At 55.5% G+C, this 15,747-nt stretch overlaps 5 protein-coding genes across 5 annotated transcripts; 1 reads left to right on the forward strand and 4 right to left on the reverse strand.

Annotated features, from left to right (window-relative positions):
• Positions 1-231: 231 nt before the first annotated feature.
• Positions 232-2,596, reverse strand: CDEST_10184 (uncharacterized protein). The gene has a single exon (XM_062926342.1). It carries the CDS (start codon positions 1,876-1,878, stop codon positions 586-588), a length of 1,293 nt encoding a protein of 430 aa, XP_062782393.1. The 5' UTR covers positions 1,879-2,596; the 3' UTR covers positions 232-585.
• Positions 2,597-2,928: 332 nt separating this feature from the next.
• CDEST_10185 (Putative BAH domain, bromodomain, Bromodomain-like superfamily protein) lies at positions 2,929-7,814 on the reverse strand. The gene is made up of 5 exons (XM_062926343.1): positions 7,205-7,814; positions 7,043-7,145; positions 6,132-6,984; positions 5,499-6,058; positions 2,929-4,944 (listed from the first exon to the last, which is right to left on the reverse strand). Exons 1-5 carry the CDS (start codon positions 7,588-7,590, stop codon positions 3,580-3,582), a joined length of 3,267 nt encoding a protein of 1,088 aa, XP_062782394.1. The 5' UTR covers positions 7,591-7,814; the 3' UTR covers positions 2,929-3,579.
• A 694-nt stretch (positions 7,815-8,508) lies between these two features.
• On the forward strand, positions 8,509-10,455 carry CDEST_10186 (Putative OTU domain, papain-like cysteine peptidase superfamily). The gene is made up of 2 exons (XM_062926344.1): positions 8,509-9,475; positions 9,528-10,455. The coding sequence occupies exons 1-2, from the start codon at positions 9,097-9,099 to the stop codon at positions 10,310-10,312; spliced, it is 1,164 nt and encodes a 387-aa protein (XP_062782395.1). The 5' UTR covers positions 8,509-9,096; the 3' UTR covers positions 10,313-10,455.
• Position 10,456: 1 nt separating this feature from the next.
• Positions 10,457-12,662, reverse strand: CDEST_10187 (Putative acetamidase/Formamidase). Its single transcript, XM_062926345.1, has 8 exons — positions 12,523-12,662; positions 12,445-12,463; positions 12,326-12,383; positions 12,033-12,263; positions 11,616-11,918; positions 11,453-11,541; positions 11,145-11,387; positions 10,457-10,952 (listed from the first exon to the last, which is right to left on the reverse strand). Exons 1-8 carry the CDS (start codon positions 12,595-12,597, stop codon positions 10,651-10,653), a joined length of 1,320 nt encoding a protein of 439 aa, XP_062782396.1. The 5' UTR covers positions 12,598-12,662; the 3' UTR covers positions 10,457-10,650.
• A 266-nt stretch (positions 12,663-12,928) lies between these two features.
• Positions 12,929-15,043, reverse strand: CDEST_10188 (uncharacterized protein). The gene is made up of 4 exons (XM_062926346.1): positions 14,732-15,043; positions 14,554-14,660; positions 14,302-14,474; positions 12,929-14,248 (listed from the first exon to the last, which is right to left on the reverse strand). Exons 1-4 carry the CDS (start codon positions 14,895-14,897, stop codon positions 13,507-13,509), a joined length of 1,188 nt encoding a protein of 395 aa, XP_062782397.1. The 5' UTR covers positions 14,898-15,043; the 3' UTR covers positions 12,929-13,506.
• Between the last annotated feature and the right edge of the window lie 704 nt (positions 15,044-15,747).

Below are 15,747 nucleotides of genomic sequence, written 5' to 3' on the forward strand. Positions count from 1 at the left end.
AGTAGGCATTTAGGCATCCGAGCGAAGAAAGTCCATGGGTGGTTGGCTATATGGCTATCTGCGAGGGACGACAACACGCTGGACGAGGCTACCCCCAAGCGTACCCATCATCCCTCCAGGACAGGGTCGTGGAGTATGTGCTCGATGTTCGGGTGTTATGGACGTGGGCGGGTATCAATCGACGAGGCTTCACAGGAGTAAAGCATGATGTAGACCGAGTTGTCATTTGGGTGGAGAGGCTAAAAATTGTATGCCCCGAGTGTCATTGATATGTCCTTTTGTCTATAATAGAATCTCATGCTGCAGTCGTCGCTCCTGTTCCGAAGCCATATTCTGAACCCTGCCTGCCTGCGCCCTCCTGGATCCAAAACGCCACCATATATAGATCGAGGCTCGTTTGTGCGTGTGTAAGAAGAGAGATGGGCGATGAACCAGCCAAAACAGAAGTAGAGACAGAGAGAGACGGGTATCTAAAACCGAAGAACAGGAAAAACCCACCAACGCCCTCGTGACTGTCATGATTCCGACTTTTCCAGAAAAAAGACATTTTATGCACATTATTCCTTTACCGTTCCCATTGAAAAATCAGGCGCGACCCCTGGCCGCACCGATGAGGTAGGGGATGAAGCTGTCCAGAGTGTGGAAGCTCATGCGACCTCTCCAGCGCTTATCGCTGATAAACTCAGGGTCGCTCCAGATAGGATGGGCACTCTCGGAGAATGAGTAAACCTCGACAACCCAGCCCGCGAGCAAAGCCTTCTCAACATAGTCGGGGAATCCGCCCGTGGTGTATTGGCCAGGATTGCCATCTCCAGTGGCGAGGATCATGATGCCCGGAGCCCTAAGATTGTCTAAGATGGTCTCCGACATGGCGAGATGGACGAGCTCATCGACGCCTTGCTCGCACATCTGTATTCCCCGCAAGTCACCCGCGGACTCAAAAGAGGTCTCGGGGAACTTGGGCACCCGAGAGACGACATTGGTCTCGAAATTGGCCCGTTGAGCTTCAAGAAGGTAGCGCGGCAATGCGCCCTGCACGTTTCTCGATCCAGCGATGAAGCGCCGCTTGACCACCCGATGGCGTTCCAGCACATGTTGGAACTGGAGGAGGTCGAAGAAGGCGGGCAGCTTATCATTCTTGCCAAGGCCGCGCAGCCTTTTCACGGCGTTGTAAAAGCTGACGGTGATGTTGGAGCCGTCATAAAACTGATAGACGCCGTTGCCGTGCTGCATTTGAAACTGAGACTTGACCCAAAAGTCGTGGGCTCCGAATTGTTGAAAAAGACGATCTTCCAAGGGCTCGCTGACAATCGCCAGAGATCTTTCCAAGAGTTGTTTCTTCAGGAGACGTTCACCGGCAAGATCCAAGCCATTAGATGAAGCGGGAGATTGAGTGGCCAGCCGAATAGGAGAAGTGATGCCATCCTCCGAATGGGCAGAAAGAGGCGGGGAAGGCGGGAGGCCGGCAGCAACGGCCATGGAATAAGAACAAGGCATGATGGTGGTGGGAGCCTTGCCCGCCTGAACAGCTTTCAGCTTTCTTGTCGTGGATGTCTGTGAGGATAGCGTTTCTCTGATGACGTGGTCCGGAATGAAGAAGAGGACACGCGGGCTTGGAGAGGGGCTCGGATCCAAGAGATGTTGTTGAAACGAGGAGAAGAGCGGCTGACGAGTGTCGTCCTCAGCAGAGGTAGGTGTGGTGAAGGCGGCCTTATCAGAATGAAGAGAAGCAAAGATCTTTGAGAAATCTCCAAGCGTTGAGGGTGTAGGTGTGGTTTGTATGGCAGGGGGATTCTCGGTGGTGGAAGAATTGATGATGAGTCCTGAAGATCGATGTCTGTGACGAGGCTTTCTTCGAGAGAAGAGAGAGGACGCCATCTTGTCGAGACCGGGTGCTCTTTATAGCACAATAGACGGTCGGAGAGGTGACGGGTTATCGCTGGCGGAATACAGTTCCATGGACTCAGGGTACGTAGGAAGTTGGTCGAGGGCGTGTACACTCCGGGATGACTGGGGGAGGCAAACCGTCCGTTCGAGGTGAGATTGGCGAAAGCGTATAGAGTTGAGCATTCGGCCGTTGACGGACGTTGCAACCGTTGGCAACGTTAAAGTATAATGAGACTGACGTGTTGAAGGCTATTGGTATGGTTGATGACTCCTCTTGAGAACCGGAGGGATGGGCAACTTTGTCGTCAACTCTCAGCGCTGAGCCCCCTCGAAAGATGCTGCCCCTCAAGGCGGAACCGTACCTGGCTCAGAGCAACACAAGTCCTTGCTTGTATCCAGCCAGTTCCAAAACAAGGGACCCAGAGGGGGAATAAGCCCGGACGAAAGCAAAAGGACTCGGAAGGAAAGAGGACCTTGAGAGTATCGCGACCCAAACGCAGGCAGACAGCGTCTGAACCGATGCGGCACTAAAGAAAAAGAGGCGGCGGCGGTGCGATGAATGTGAGCCCGGAAGGAAGTAATGAATGAAGACAGTGAGCGATTCAATAAAACGGAAACCGGGACAAATATCGTTTTCTTCGGGAGGGGAGGGAAAAGGCGGAATTATGAGACTCAAGAGTGAGTGGTGAGGTGGTGAGGAGGCGAGAAGGTCGAGGTCGGGCAAGTCGAGAACGTCAGCAAATCGGGCAGTTAGCCGCGCTGAGGCTCATTTAGCGTGTTGCAGTCGGTATCCCGTACCTCCCAGCCTATATGGGGTGGAGGTGACTTGGGTAGGTAGATTAGGTAGTTTGCCCCCGAAGCCACACGCTCGCTCTCTGGGGCCTCTTGGTACCCGTCTCGGTGGCCCTGACGCAGATAGGTGGGCCAGGGGGTCCCGAGGCCCGTCCTCCCACACCTACCTACGTTGAGCTCACTCGTCCCTCTCCTTTTGGGATTCTTCTCACTCATTCCATGTCGGCCACTCATGGACACCAAGATACATGGGTGTTTTGCTTTTGTCGGCCAACCGTCCTACTTTGGCAGGAGAGATAGAACCCACTAACTCACTACCTGGGATGGATGAATTCAACGATGCACGAGCTAGCTAGCTACTATACAACCAAGTCGCCACCACCCCGATGAAACTCAATTGCCCTTTTTCTTGTTCCAAGTAGACAAAGGAGCTTACTGTGTCAAAGGACCAACCAACGTCGACAGCCACTCACCCGGTCAGCCACCATACTTGACAAGATGACCAGGGAGAAGAAGAGAGACATACGCAACCCGTGGTGCTAAGTTACCCGCTTTCACGACATGACAAGCACAGCAGACTGCAAAGAAAGTTCCAAGTCCCAACACTGTCTTATCTTGTCTGCCTCTTCAGCTTCAGGCCAATTATTTGAGGTACGGTGAACCATGAAACCCCTTGAACGTATGGCGACCGGTACAGTGAGCCATTCGTTCCCGTAAACTCCCAAGAAAAAGAAAAAAAGCAGAAAAAAGGTATCACAACACATACGATCCGCCAAAACTCCTCTTCAGTCCACCCAGCAAGATGCCCTGATATTGGCCATGCCGCCTACGTCGATGGCTGGTTGCGAGGGCGGTGCCAAAATGGCCACGGCTGTGGGCATCTACGCCTTCGGAACCGAGTCACGCAGCACGCGGCTTGGACGACCGCAGACTCGAGTGGGCATGGTAAATGTCGTCAAGGTAGTTGGCCTTCTTGGTCGCTTCGGCCCTCTCTGTCTCCTCATCGCGCGCCCTTCTGGACTTGACTCGGCTGCGGCGCTGCTCGGCCATTAGTCGCTCGTGCTCGCCCAGGTCGCCCTCCTCGCGCATGCGGCTGGTCTCCTGCGCATGGCTCTTCCAGTACAGAGCCCAGGAATCGCTGGCCCACTCGTGCAACTCCTCAAGAGTCTTGCCCTGGGTGATGTCGTCGATGGCCATCTTGGTCTTGAGCTCCTTCTGCTTGGCGACAGAAAAGGCTTTGGCGCGGGTGGTGCGGTCCGACAGCCATTCCGGGTTGCTCTTTGCGAGGTATGCGAGGCTGTGGCCCGAGTTGGCGTTCTCTGGCGCGAGGCCGTGTTTCGGGCGGGCGACGGGCGGTGTGGTGAAGAAAAAGATTCTGCCGTGCTCGTCCCTGTTGTAGCGGCTGCGCACCTCCTCGGGGATCTGGTCGTTGATGGCGTCGGGCAGCGTAAACACCTCAGGAGGCCGCGGCAGGTTGTAGGCATTGTGCGGCTGCACGGCGTTGGGTGTCGAAGCCATGGGTGTGCGCGCTGCAGGCGCGTGAGGCTGCATTGAATGGTGATTGTAGGTCGGGCCCAAAGGGTTTGCTGGCATCATTTGTGGATGCATCTGGTGGTGTGGTTGGTGGTGTTGGTGCTGTGGGACGGGCGCTTGGGCCTGATGGTGGTGTTGGTGCTGGGACTGGGACTGGTGTTGGTGGTGCTGGTGTTGGTGGTGCTGTAGCTGCTGGTGGTGCTGCTGATACTGGGGCGGGGGCGGCGTCGGCAGAGGGGGCGACTGGTGGTGGTGGTGCTGCTGCTGCTGTTGATGCTGAACGTGGTGCAAGTGCTGCTGCTGCTGCTGCTGCGGGTGGGGGTGGTGCTGTGGGTGCTGTGGATGCTGTGGATGCTGCGGGTGCGGGTGTTGTTGGAACGGGCTAGGCGCGAATCCCTGCTGCTGCTGGTGCTGCTGGAACATGGGACGGATGGGCTGCGGAGAATGAGACACTTGGTGAGGAGGAAGTTGGGGTAGAGGCACCGGCGTCTGGTGAGGCACCACGACCGGTGATGCCGACGCATGCTGGGGTGTGTACTGCTGCTGCGCGTACATGGCGGGCGACGGAGATGGCGCGGCTCCCATTCCGTGCCCGTACGGCGTGAGAGGAGGATTTCCCATCGATATGTCGCTGGGCGTCTGGCGCATCGCCTGGAGGACCGAAGGACGTCGTGCCGCTTCCTGGGCCAGAGGCGGCGGTGGCGACGGTGTTGGTTCGGGAGGGGGCGATTCCTGTACCACCAACCGTGGGTTGTCAGTAATGCATACGTACAGTTGAGCGTGGTGTCGTGGGAGCAGAGCCACGTGTCATCAGCAGAGGTGGATAGAGGACAAAAAGAGGAAGGAACATCAAAGCGAAATGAGAACAAGACCGTAAAGAAAGGGAAAATTGAGCGAGGGTGGGTGAGAAGGCAAAAGTTGCTCGAGGCCGTTCGACGCGGGCTGAGCCTGGGACGGATGGGCTGCTGCAGGGTGCTGTTCTCCCCCTGCGCGCCGCTCCCTTTATCTGCCTCATTTGGATAACCGTGAAGAAAAAACAAACGTGCCGGGGAAATTGAGCGGCGTGTGTGTGGCACAGTTGGTGATTGAGCGAATGTCCCATCCGCCACTACTGCTATACGCCGGCCGACATGCAATGGCAAGGCTGTTTGCCCATCATGTGGAATGAGGTGAAGGAGTGATTTGATGGGCACCTGACGACGGATGATGGCGATATCTCTCAAGGAGGACAGGCAGAAAACGAGCAGTAAACAAAACCGAAAACACAGAATCTCATCATGACTTACGTTTGCTTCCCGAGGCCGCCGATGCACGGCACCGATGATAGGTGGTGCGTTTGCGGCGCCCCAGGTCGGCTTAGGCAGCTCGTCCGTCTCCTTCGCGTCTGCCTGCAGCAGATGCTTGATCGGGCTGGGCACCTTCTTGAGCCGTCGCGGCTGCTCAAACAGCTCCATCTCGTAATCTCTCTCGCGTACCTCGTCCGGCACGCAGCTGGTCCACGTCTTGATCTTGTTGAACCGGCACGTCGCTTCGTTGTACCGAGACTCGCACACGTACACCTCCTTGTCCGCCGGGAGCCCGCGCGGCCGGCCCTTGTTGAACCGCGTCACGAACATGACGAAGCATCGATCAAGCACCTCCTCGATCTGGTGGTCGCGGTACTGTCCCGTCTTGGCCACCTCGTTCTCGAAGAAGTGCTTCTCGTATCTGTGGACGGTCTGCTCTGGACGATAGTACCAGCAGGCGTTGATCCACCGCTGGCCACCACGGTCCTGCCAGGTACGGAAGATCTGCGCCACGATGGGTTTGGCCATGTCGTTGACGTTGCGGATATGCACCCAGTCGCCTGTCCAGAACTTGTCAGCCATTTACCCTCTCGGCCGTTTGTCTCCATGCTTGAATCGGGCCCCGGGACTCACCCACTCGCCATGTCTGGCCGTTATGCTGCATCTCCGACAAGGGCAGCTTCCCATCCTCATCACGGAACTCGTCGTCAGCTCTTGCCTTCTCCTGGCTCGCCAGCTCATGCGCTTGCTTTTGTAATTCGACGGCAGCCTCGTAAATGTCACTGCCTTCTTCGTTATACTCTTTGGCGTTGTTGAACATGAGGTCCATGTCCTTGACGAGATCGTCCACAGTCGCATACTTCTTCCTCTTGGCCTTCCTCTTGATGTTGTCGAGCGCAATCGGGTTGGTGATGACTTGGTAGTAGTCCGGATTCACCGTCTTGTCGGGCAACTTCTCAAAGGGACCAATGAGCAGGCCACCGTCGTCCGACTGGACCTTACGCAAGCCTTTGATGACGTTGTGAATACGAGCTTCGAGGGGGGTCAAGACCTTTGGGGGACGACCTCGCTTCTTATGCTCGTCCTCCTCCTTGGCTTCTTCAAGCTGGCGCTTGGTGAGCGAGGTCCGACCACCCCTCTTGCTGCGACGTCGCTTTCCATCATCTTCAGAGTCGTCATCTTCTTCCTCTTCCTCCTCCTCCTCCTCTTCTTCTTCCTCCTCTTCTTCCTCTTCAGACTCGGCTTCTGGGGATGAGTCTTCCGCGGGTGGGAGCTCGCCTAGATCCGGAAGCTCGGCCTCCTCCGGTTTGATGATGCCCTTCCTGATAAGTTTCTGAAGCTCTTGCTTGAGCAGATCTCGGATGATGGTGGCGCTTTTGAAGATGGCGGAAGAAGGGCGGTTGTACACCTGCGCGTTGTGGCAGATCTGGGCAACGTCGCGAACGAACTCGGAGAACTGTGTGTATTGCTTCTTCTGAACCTTGTGCTGCAAGGCATTAGCCAACTGAATATGTCTCAATGCTCGCGGGACGTTTATAGCATACGCGAATTGTGCTGAAGGCGACGGGGTTCTCGATGATCTCGAAGTAGTCCGGCAACTGGCGCTTGTTCGGGATGCGCTGGAAACTAGCCGCCCACCATTCTCCGCTACAGAAAACCGGTATCAGTGACATAATGCACAATGCGTGTGTCTGGACAGTACATACTCTTCGTCCTTGTAGTTGCTCAGGGTGGTGTTGAGGATATGGATGACATCCAGTAGGTCACCAGGCTCGGATTCTGCAGGTGATGCAGCGTCGTCATCGGGTTCTCCATCAGCATCGGCATCTGCATCGGCATCGGCATCGGCGTCGGCGTCGGCATCAGCATCCGCCTCAGCGTCTGCGTCTGCATCCGCTTCACCGTCGGCATCAGCATCGGCGTCAACATCGACGTCCATTCTCTCTGGATCGCCTGTCTTCGCGGTGACCGTGGCCTCGGTTTGGTTCACGTCGGCGGCGTTGGCATCCGGGGCGTCAACCATCTCGACATCGTTGCTGACTTTGGCCTCGATGGACTCGCGCACTTCGTGCGCGTCGCTGCGCGTCGCCATGATTTGTTTCTTCCACCTCTTCGAGTCGCAACACAGTTGGCGAGTGGGTTCTAATTCTCGAGGGGCAATTGGTGGCGCAAGGGGTCTAGGGAATCACTGCACCCGTTATTAGAGCAAGTCCAAGTGAAAAACGAGGTTGAGGGCATGTGTCGCAAAGATCAAATTTTCGACAGCGGCGTTCTTTGGAGCTGAGGAATTGAAGGTGCGAGAGCAGTGAGTCGGAGCTGGCCCGGGGGGGGGGTTCAACGGGTACAAGCGGCGGCGCACCGAGGGGTGTTAGCAAGGACTTGACTGTATGTTGGCTGTGCTTCTTCCCGGGTCCACCTCGGCTAACTGATGCTATGGAGGCGGCCGATTGGCCAGGATGTGTCAAGGACGTAAGTAAGTGAGGAGGTACCTATCTACCTACTTACCTACCTAGGTCCCTACCTAGGTAGGTAGGGGATCAAGGTACACCCAAGAGCGACGTGGTTGATGCATGCTCAAAATATTAACATATTTGATTCATACTCTTAAAATAGCTTAATTAGATCCAGCTACTGACTTACTTCCTTTCTTGAAGGCCCTCAACGAAATCCCCAAAATAGGAATCCCTGCGTCGCATTATCCCGAATCATGTCGAGTTCCCGATCGCCTTGTTTTGCGGGGGTAGTAAAGCTCCAATGCGAGGAGCATGACATCTCCCGAGTGTACGCAGCTCTCCCGTTTGCGGGTTTTCGACATACAAGGTAAGGGACCCGGCAACAAAGTGGGCGCCAACGATACCTATACTACCAATGGACATGGAACAATGAAGTCATTGCCATGGAGCTCCAGGGGACTGGGTTATACGTAGCCACTCAAGCAAGCAGCGTATTTTTGGAGCACCTAGATCCCCACCCGACAATGAATGAGGGACCATGCAACACCGATCCCACCCAGCACGCCGCATGCGGCGTTATTCTTCCATTCTCACGTTAGACGGGAGGACACATGAGTTTGACCTGACTCCGAAGCTCAAAGCATCGGACTGCTAGCGCCCAGACAAATCTCCGGTTCTATCGTCTCAGGTACACCATCACACGTGCAGCTGCACCGGCTCCCGCTTTCTCGAGCTACTACTTAATAAGCGGAGAAGCTTCTAGTGCGTCTCAAACTCTCAGCGACACTCGAATCACCGCGCTTCCACCATCGCTGCGTATCACATTGCCTTGAGGGTCAAACCGGCTCTCTAACAGCGCTTTGACCTTATCGAATGCTCTCGTTCGTTTGAACCAGGATTGTCTTGAGATCTCAACGCGCTGCTCTTAGTTCATTCCCAGCTGCAACTACGGCTACTTATTTCCATACGGACTCTCGGTGCACCCGGCCAGCCTCCCGGATCCGTCTCCGGCCGAGTTCATCTCAACCGACACCGGATTCTCTGGCGTTCCCGCCTTCGGTCGTTCAATCCCTGGGCCCTCATCCACGCCTTTCGCACGTTTCGGATCCCACCTCGGTCTTCTCAAACCACTATACAACAACAGCATGAGGGCTAGATACAAGGGTCCGGGAGGCACCGGCGTCGTCTCCCTTGAGGATACCGCCACCGTTGGTGATCTTTTCAACGAAATCAAAGACAAGACGGGAATCGCAGACTTTAACCTCAAATACGGATGGCCTCTCCAAACCCTGACCCTCGGGCAGAAGGACGTCAATGCCAAGGACTTAGGTTTAAATGGACAGTCTTTCAGCATTGAGCCCGCCCAGCCCCGAGCCATCACCCCTCCGCCCGCCACTCTTCCCGTCGCCTCGCGAGGTGTGGAAGCTGGCGGTCCAGCAGTTAAGAAGGCCCGCCTCGACTCAGATGCCGATGCGACCCCATCCGACATCAGCATCCCCTGGCCGGAGCGCGAGTCGACTTTGCGTACGTATGCCTCTTCCCCCATAACTTCTAGAACCCTCTTAACATGTTATAGTCCTTCGGGTCATGCCGGACGATAACAGCTGTCTCTTCACCGCCTTCGGCGGCGCCATACCTGGCAAGCAGCTAGAAGCCAAAGAGCTCCGCAAGATGGTCGCAGACTACATCCGCCAGCACCCAGACGACTACCCCGAGGCCGTCCTCGACATGCCAGTGGAGAAGTACATCCGCACGATCCAGGACCCCGAGCGCTGGGGCGGCGCCATCGAGCTGGGCATCTTCTCGGACCTTTTCGACCTCGAGATAGTCGCTTTTGACGTCAAGTCTCAGAGCCCGCTCCGCTTCGGCGAGAACAAAGATTCGCGCTGCATACTCGTCTATTCGGGTATCCATTACGACCGCATCGCCTGTAGCCCGTCGGAGCCGCCTTACACTCACTCCGACCTGCCCCCTGAGCTCGACCGCACCAACTGGAGCACCTCAGACGACGAGATCCTCGATAAGACGCGCGCCCTCATCCGCAAGCTGCACGAGATGCACTATTTCACCGACACCACCGAGTTTCTGCTGCGTTGCACCGTCCCGGGCTGCGATTGGCTTGGCAGCGGTCAGAATGAGGCCAACAAGCACGCCAAAGCGAGTGGTCACTCTGGTTTCAGTGAGATCAAAGATGAGCCTTCTGGTCATGGTGCTGCCGGTGCCGCGGCCGGCTTCGGCGACAGCGCTCTTCGCAAGTGCAACGCTCCTGGTTGCGAGTGGTTAGGTACTGGTCTCACCGAGGCCAGCATTCACACTGGCGAGACGGGACACACTTCGATGGCTGAGATTCCCGACTTTTGATTCAATAGAGATCTTGGGAGAATTACGACGCATTTTGGGGTGGAGTTGGGTCCCAGGATGCTTTGGTAGAGGACTTCAGGACCTAGTTATGATCATGATTTCAAACAGGAGCAGGCGATATCACCGGCCGTCACAGCCTATCTCATTAGCACCACTCGTATACAGAAAGACAAATGACCCGACACGGTTCAATCCCATTGCTATACTGATGATTTCAACGTCCTTCAACCCTTGGACCAAAGTCTCATTCAACCTTACACGTAAGAAGAACTCCAACTCAAGGAGCCGCCCAAGTGAAGAAGAACAAGAAGATGATGATGCAGAAGAAACATTGCTCTCTACGAGCTGTTTCTATACGTCAGCCCGCCACCGAAGCTATGCTCGCTGTTCTCCCCGCCTTTCTCGATCTTGCCCTCGGTGACGCCCGTCACGAAAGCACATCTGCCCATGTCGCGCTTCTCGACCTTGCCAAGCGCGGGCGAGATGTCGAAGTCGAAAATGTCCATTGGGAGGCCGATGGTTGTACACGCGTTGGGTATGTCGACGATGCCGGCGATGTGCCCCTGGATCGGCGCACACGACATGAGGAGGTAGGTCTGGTAATCGCTGTAGCCGAAGCGGCGAAGGTATTCGATGACGCCTGTTTTGCGTTGTTTAGCATAAATCACCAACGCTCGTGTGTCTCTTGAGTTGTCTTCGCATCTCATGGTCGGCCTTGCTGTGGAGAGAGCAAAAAGAAGAAGAAAAAGAAAAAGAAAGAAAAAAGGCAACGAGGAGTCTACGCGCAAGAGACTGGGGCCAACAACAACGACAACGACCACGTCAGACTTACGAAGACACGTCTGCCTGTAGGCGACAGTGACGTCAAGGTAGTGCTGCTTCCCGTGCTCGTCAACAGAGAATCCTTCGAAGTAGATGTGCCGCCCGGGGCCGAACTGCGGCTCGACGGGGCCGGGGATGTAGATGGGTGATTTGAGACCCAGGTCGGCGACGCCGTTCTTAATGACCTTGAAGTTGATGGTGATGACGCCCGCCATCTCGATGGCGCCGCAGAAGGAGATTTCTCCGTCGCCCTCTGTTCTCGGTCGGTTTCACTCAGCACAAACTACCCAATGGTAACGAGCGGGACGGGTGGCTTACGGGAGAAGTGTAGGTCGCCAACGCTGAACTTGGCGCCGGCAACATGGACAGGTAGGTAGACCTTACTGCCCCTGCTCAAGTTCTTGATACTACATGTTAAGGTTAGCTCATCCCGTCTCAGCATGACGCGGCATGGGAGGGGTGTTTATTTGTCTTCACTCACTCGCAGTTCCCGCCGTGCTCAGGCCGTCCGGGAATCGTCCGGGCACCGTGTTTGCCGACCCTCTCAGTGAGTGCTTCGTCGGCGCCGCCGGCGTGGACGTTGACGGGCTCGGGGGGCTTCGCGACATCACGCTCGAGCTTGTTGGCGGCGATGAGCTCCCCCTCACGCGTGTTCCACGTGTCGAGCACCTCGGCTGAGGGTGCGCAGCCTAGAATGCCCGGGTGGATGAGCCCCGCGAACTTGACGTGGGGGATGTGTCGCGAGGTGCAGTAGATGCCCTCAAAATCCCAGATGGCCTTGGCACTGTACGTGTGAGCCGGTTAGGCGTCAGGTTAGTCGAGCTGAGCTGTGCGATGCCATCGCCCAGGAGCCCAGGAGCCCTTGGGCAGGGATTTGAGATAGAAGGAGACTACGAACGGGGTAGGATAGATCTCATCCAAGAAGCCGCCACCGTTGTTCTTGTCAAACACGCCCGTGAACCCCCACGGCTGGTCCTCGAACGGCTGGACATCCATGATCTCGACGAGCAGCAGGTCACCCGGCTGGGCGTCCTCGACCTCGAAAGGCCCGCTGAGGTAGTGAATCTTGGTCAGGTCGACGTTGAGCACGTCGTCTGCCGAGTCATTGTTGCCGATTTGGCCGCCGGTCCTAGTGTGATAAGAGTGAGAATGGATACATTCGATGAGAGACGAGGAAAGGCTTGGGTATACCAATCTACGCATTCGATCTTGACCGTCTCGCCATTTTTGATGGTGCCGGCGAAGGGGACTTGGGGGAGTCAGTATAATTTCATAACTTGCATGTACCTTGTTCAAGCATTTCTTCTTACTATCGGGATGCCATCTGTTCTGGAACAATTGTCTGTGAGTACTTTGTCCCATCCATCTGATGGAACAGGCGTACTTACATGCAGGCCAGGCTGCTCAGAAGCCGGCTTGTCCAAGCTGACCTTGTTCGCGGCACGGATACCAGTTTTTCCCATCTTGTATCGATATGCAGACGGAATTGGATTGAAGAGGTAGTTGGATTGAAGATACGAGAATGGAACACTTCACTTGCGACTAGAAAAATGCCCCTTCCAGCCAGCCTCAACGGCCCGCCCTCTTAGATATACACCTGCATCCAAAGTATTTCATCCAAATTACCCCGCCCTGGCCTCCTCGGAGCTGGCTTTCCCGGCAAATGAGACGCTTCACCCGCATAGGTACCTAAATTGACTATCAATTGGAGCACGAGACGATAGCAAGAGCTGCTGGCAATGCTGTACCGCTGTCGGCAGCAAAGTGCGGAGCTTGATAAGAACGAGCTGCCCCAATGCCGTAAGAGGCGTGTTCTTGACAATCCCCGCATTGGCTCCGCCGCCGGCCGACTCCAACCCAATCGATAAGAAGGCACGGTGATCTCATGCCGCATGACCTCCTATCATAAAACGTAATTGATATAGAGGCCCGTGGCTGGTTATCTCGGCATCTAAGTTGTTGTCTTCGGCGCGGAATGAAAGGCAAATAGGCGGACGCTTTGTCGCCCGACCTTCATGTCCGCTATCCCCTGTCGTTGCCGTTCTCGTGTTGTTCCTGTAATTGGATCAGAGAGCAGAGTCGACATGACAGACCATAAAACCCAGTATGAGCGACAAGAGTCAGAGAGATGAGGGGCAAATGGGCAGCATGAGATATGGTCAATGTGCATGATCCTGGAGAACCTTCTGCCTTTCGTTCACCCGCGTAGCCGAGGGTTTGCTAATCTGATCTATTGATGCCACGCATACACCCGTGTAATCCCAGTCTCGGACGAAGGTAGGCCTCTTGTCATTAGGCGACACTATTAGTGGCGCAGCACGTACAGGCGAGGGGTCTCTATCCATGGGCATGCCCGACGTCTGTCAAAGTTCTTACTCGTGTTTTTGAGCGTCCTCTGTTGAATTCGGGGGGCGAGATTTGAGATGAATAGCATCCATCTCGCTCAGCGACAGGTTGAGGAACTCGTGCTTGTTGGTCCACTCTTGTTGGCTTTCGGCAAAAGCAACCCTCTCAGTGGCAGGCGGGGGGGGATCCGTGATCTTGGTAATCAGGTACGCTGTCGATGCCTCGGCAATACCGTAGATCAGGACCCCGACAAGGGGGATCTTGATCAGGGTGTAAAAGCCAATGGCAAAGCCAAACAAGATACCCTCACGGTTGCGGAACCAGTTCTTCTTCTGCTCCTTGGTGAAATGGACGCGGGAGAAGTAAGGCTCCAGTAGCTCCCTCATCAGACTTCTCGAGGCAAAGTAGCTCTGCAGGAAGATGACAATGTAACGCTTGGGCAAGAAAATGCCCGTTCCAAAGATGAGAGAAGCTGGCCCCAGACCAACCGCCTTGTTGAATGTGTAGAAACTGGCTGCAGGCAACACGAATCGGCCCACGAAGGGAAGATAGGACAGAGCGAAAACAGCGAGGGAGATGGCGCCTTTCCTAGCAAAGCGGTACAAAAACATGCTGATGGCCTCGGCGGTGCTCGTCGTGTGAGTGCTGCCGTCGCTGACCTTGTACGTTCTCAGGTTGGGATAGTACATGTCTCGTAGCTTATCGGGGTCCTCGTTCTTGTGCTTGTGGACATATGTCTTGTCGACCCAGTTCAGAGAGTCCATGAACCTAGCTAGTGGTCAGAGGGAGGCACGTATATGGAAACCAGCATGGGCACTTACATGTTGTCGAGAGTTGGCGTGACGTAGCGCATCAGGGCCATCAGGAAGAAAGGGACCTGCAGCACGTATTCCTCAATGAAGTTGAGACCCCCAACGATCTGATCGTCCCAGGTGACATGGTCCAGGCTCACGAACAGCGAGAGAGTCCAAAGAAGAACCCTTACGCCAATGATCTGGTAATAATGTCAAGACTGTGTGCAGCAAAAGGAGCAGGTCGAACACTGCGTGGGCTCGAGTCGGGACTGTGCTCACGGGAATAGAAATGACAAGACGGATGGCGAGGCCGCTCAAGACGGCGATGCCGGCCTGTCGGTAATGGTCCGAGGTGAACAAAGCAGGATTCTGTAGCGCCCGGTGAGCTTTGGCGGCAGTCGGCATTAGCACTTGTCTCGTAGAGGAGTCGAGGCTGAGGTTCTCTTCTCAAACTGACCTCCTACCAGCGTCAACTGGATGCCGCGCAGGATTTGGTTCAAATCGAAGTGGGACAAGTCAAATTCCTGCTTCAACCTCTCCTTGTCGAAGGGAAGCTTGTCAAGCTGTTCATCGAGCTGCTTGTCGAGCTTGCCGAGCGGCTCGCGCTTCTCAGCGGTCGCCATGTTGATTTCAGAATTGCTTGGCCGAATACGGGGTATGCCGATTACGGCGAGAGGTTGCTTTGGATTTGAAGATAGAAAAATATCGAGGGGATATGGAGGGGCACGCAAGCTCAGGCTGGGGCAGGCTGAGCTGAGCTGAGCTGAAATTGTCTGCTGCAGGAGCTCTAGCGGACTCAACCGTGGCGGGCAAAGACGATGACGACACCCTTCCGGGAACAGCGGCGGTACGTATCCATTGCTTTACGCGGCTTGTCGGGACTGTCGGAAGCGCGACGTGGCTGGTGCGTGATTGGCAGCTGACAGATGCGGCTGGTGCTATCTTATCTTATCGCACATCGCTAGTGTGACATGGTTGGCAGGCTGGCAGGGTACTTATTTAGTGGCAGAGTGCTGAGTGGATAGAATTATTTAGACTTGTGGGCCGTGGCATCGGTTCATGTTGAGTGCGGTGGCGGCTGCACCGCGCACGCGTCGAACTTGCATCCCAGAATGCGTTAACTGGCGGCCCAGAGCCAGGAGCTGCAACCCCTGCATGCATTGCTCGAAGCTCATGGGAGCTCGGAGCTCAGCCTGGAGCACGTTCCTGAATAGGATTTTTCTATTCTCAATCTCTTTTTTAAAACCCACGGCCAAGAGAATGTTGCTCGGTACGAAACGAGCGGCCCAAAAAAGGCGGCGGTTGTCATGGGGGGCGACCCTGAGCTCTAGAAGCCGTGCACCTCGGAACCTACTTGGTTTCTTCCGGAGAATGCGGTGAGAGACTGAATGATGAGGCAACACGAGCTTGACTGGAGCCGATTGAGGCGGAGCTGAAATCAAAGAAACGACATTTGTCTGCGCCCAGTTGCCA

Source organism: Colletotrichum destructivum, chromosome 6 (assembly GCF_034447905.1).
Source record: "Colletotrichum destructivum chromosome 6, complete sequence".
NCBI classification, from domain to species: domain Eukaryota; kingdom Fungi; phylum Ascomycota; class Sordariomycetes; order Glomerellales; family Glomerellaceae; genus Colletotrichum; species Colletotrichum destructivum.

Bases quoted from the DNA above. Each gene is read 5' to 3' on its own strand.
- CDEST_10186 (XM_062926344.1), top strand. From the start codon at position 9,097: ATGAGGGCTAGATACAAGGGTCCGGGAGGCACCGGCGTCGTCTCCCTT. The intron at 9,476-9,527 runs GTACGTATGCCT...AACATGTTATAG, and splicing joins GGAGCGCGAGTCGACTTTGC to TCCTTCGGGTCATGCCGGAC.
- CDEST_10187 (XM_062926345.1), bottom strand. From the start codon at position 12,597: ATGGGAAAAACTGGTATCCGTGCCGCGAACAAGGTCAGCTTGGACAAG. The intron at 12,264-12,325 runs GTATACCCAAGC...TTATCACACTAG, and splicing joins AAGATCGAATGCGTAGATTG to GACCGGCGGCCAAATCGGCA. The intron at 11,542-11,615 runs GTGAGTGAAGAC...CTTAACATGTAG, and splicing joins GAGCACGGCGGGAACTGCGA to TATCAAGAACTTGAGCAGGG.
- CDEST_10188 (XM_062926346.1), bottom strand. From the start codon at position 14,897: ATGGCGACCGCTGAGAAGCGCGAGCCGCTCGGCAAGCTCGACAAGCAG. The intron at 14,475-14,553 runs GTGAGCACAGTC...CATTATTACCAG, and splicing joins GTCTTGTCATTTCTATTCCC to ATCATTGGCGTAAGGGTTCT. The intron at 14,249-14,301 runs GTAAGTGCCCAT...ACCACTAGCTAG, and splicing joins ACGCCAACTCTCGACAACAT to GTTCATGGACTCTCTGAACT.
- CDEST_10184 (XM_062926342.1), bottom strand. From the start codon at position 1,878: ATGGCGTCCTCTCTCTTCTCTCGAAGAAAGCCTCGTCACAGACATCGA.
- CDEST_10185 (XM_062926343.1), bottom strand. From the start codon at position 7,590: ATGGCGACGCGCAGCGACGCGCACGAAGTGCGCGAGTCCATCGAGGCC. The intron at 6,985-7,042 runs GTATGCTATAAA...AATGCCTTGCAG, and splicing joins TCGCCTTCAGCACAATTCGC to CACAAGGTTCAGAAGAAGCA. The intron at 4,945-5,498 runs GTAAGTCATGAT...TTGGTGGTACAG, and splicing joins GGCGGCCTCGGGAAGCAAAC to GAATCGCCCCCTCCCGAACC.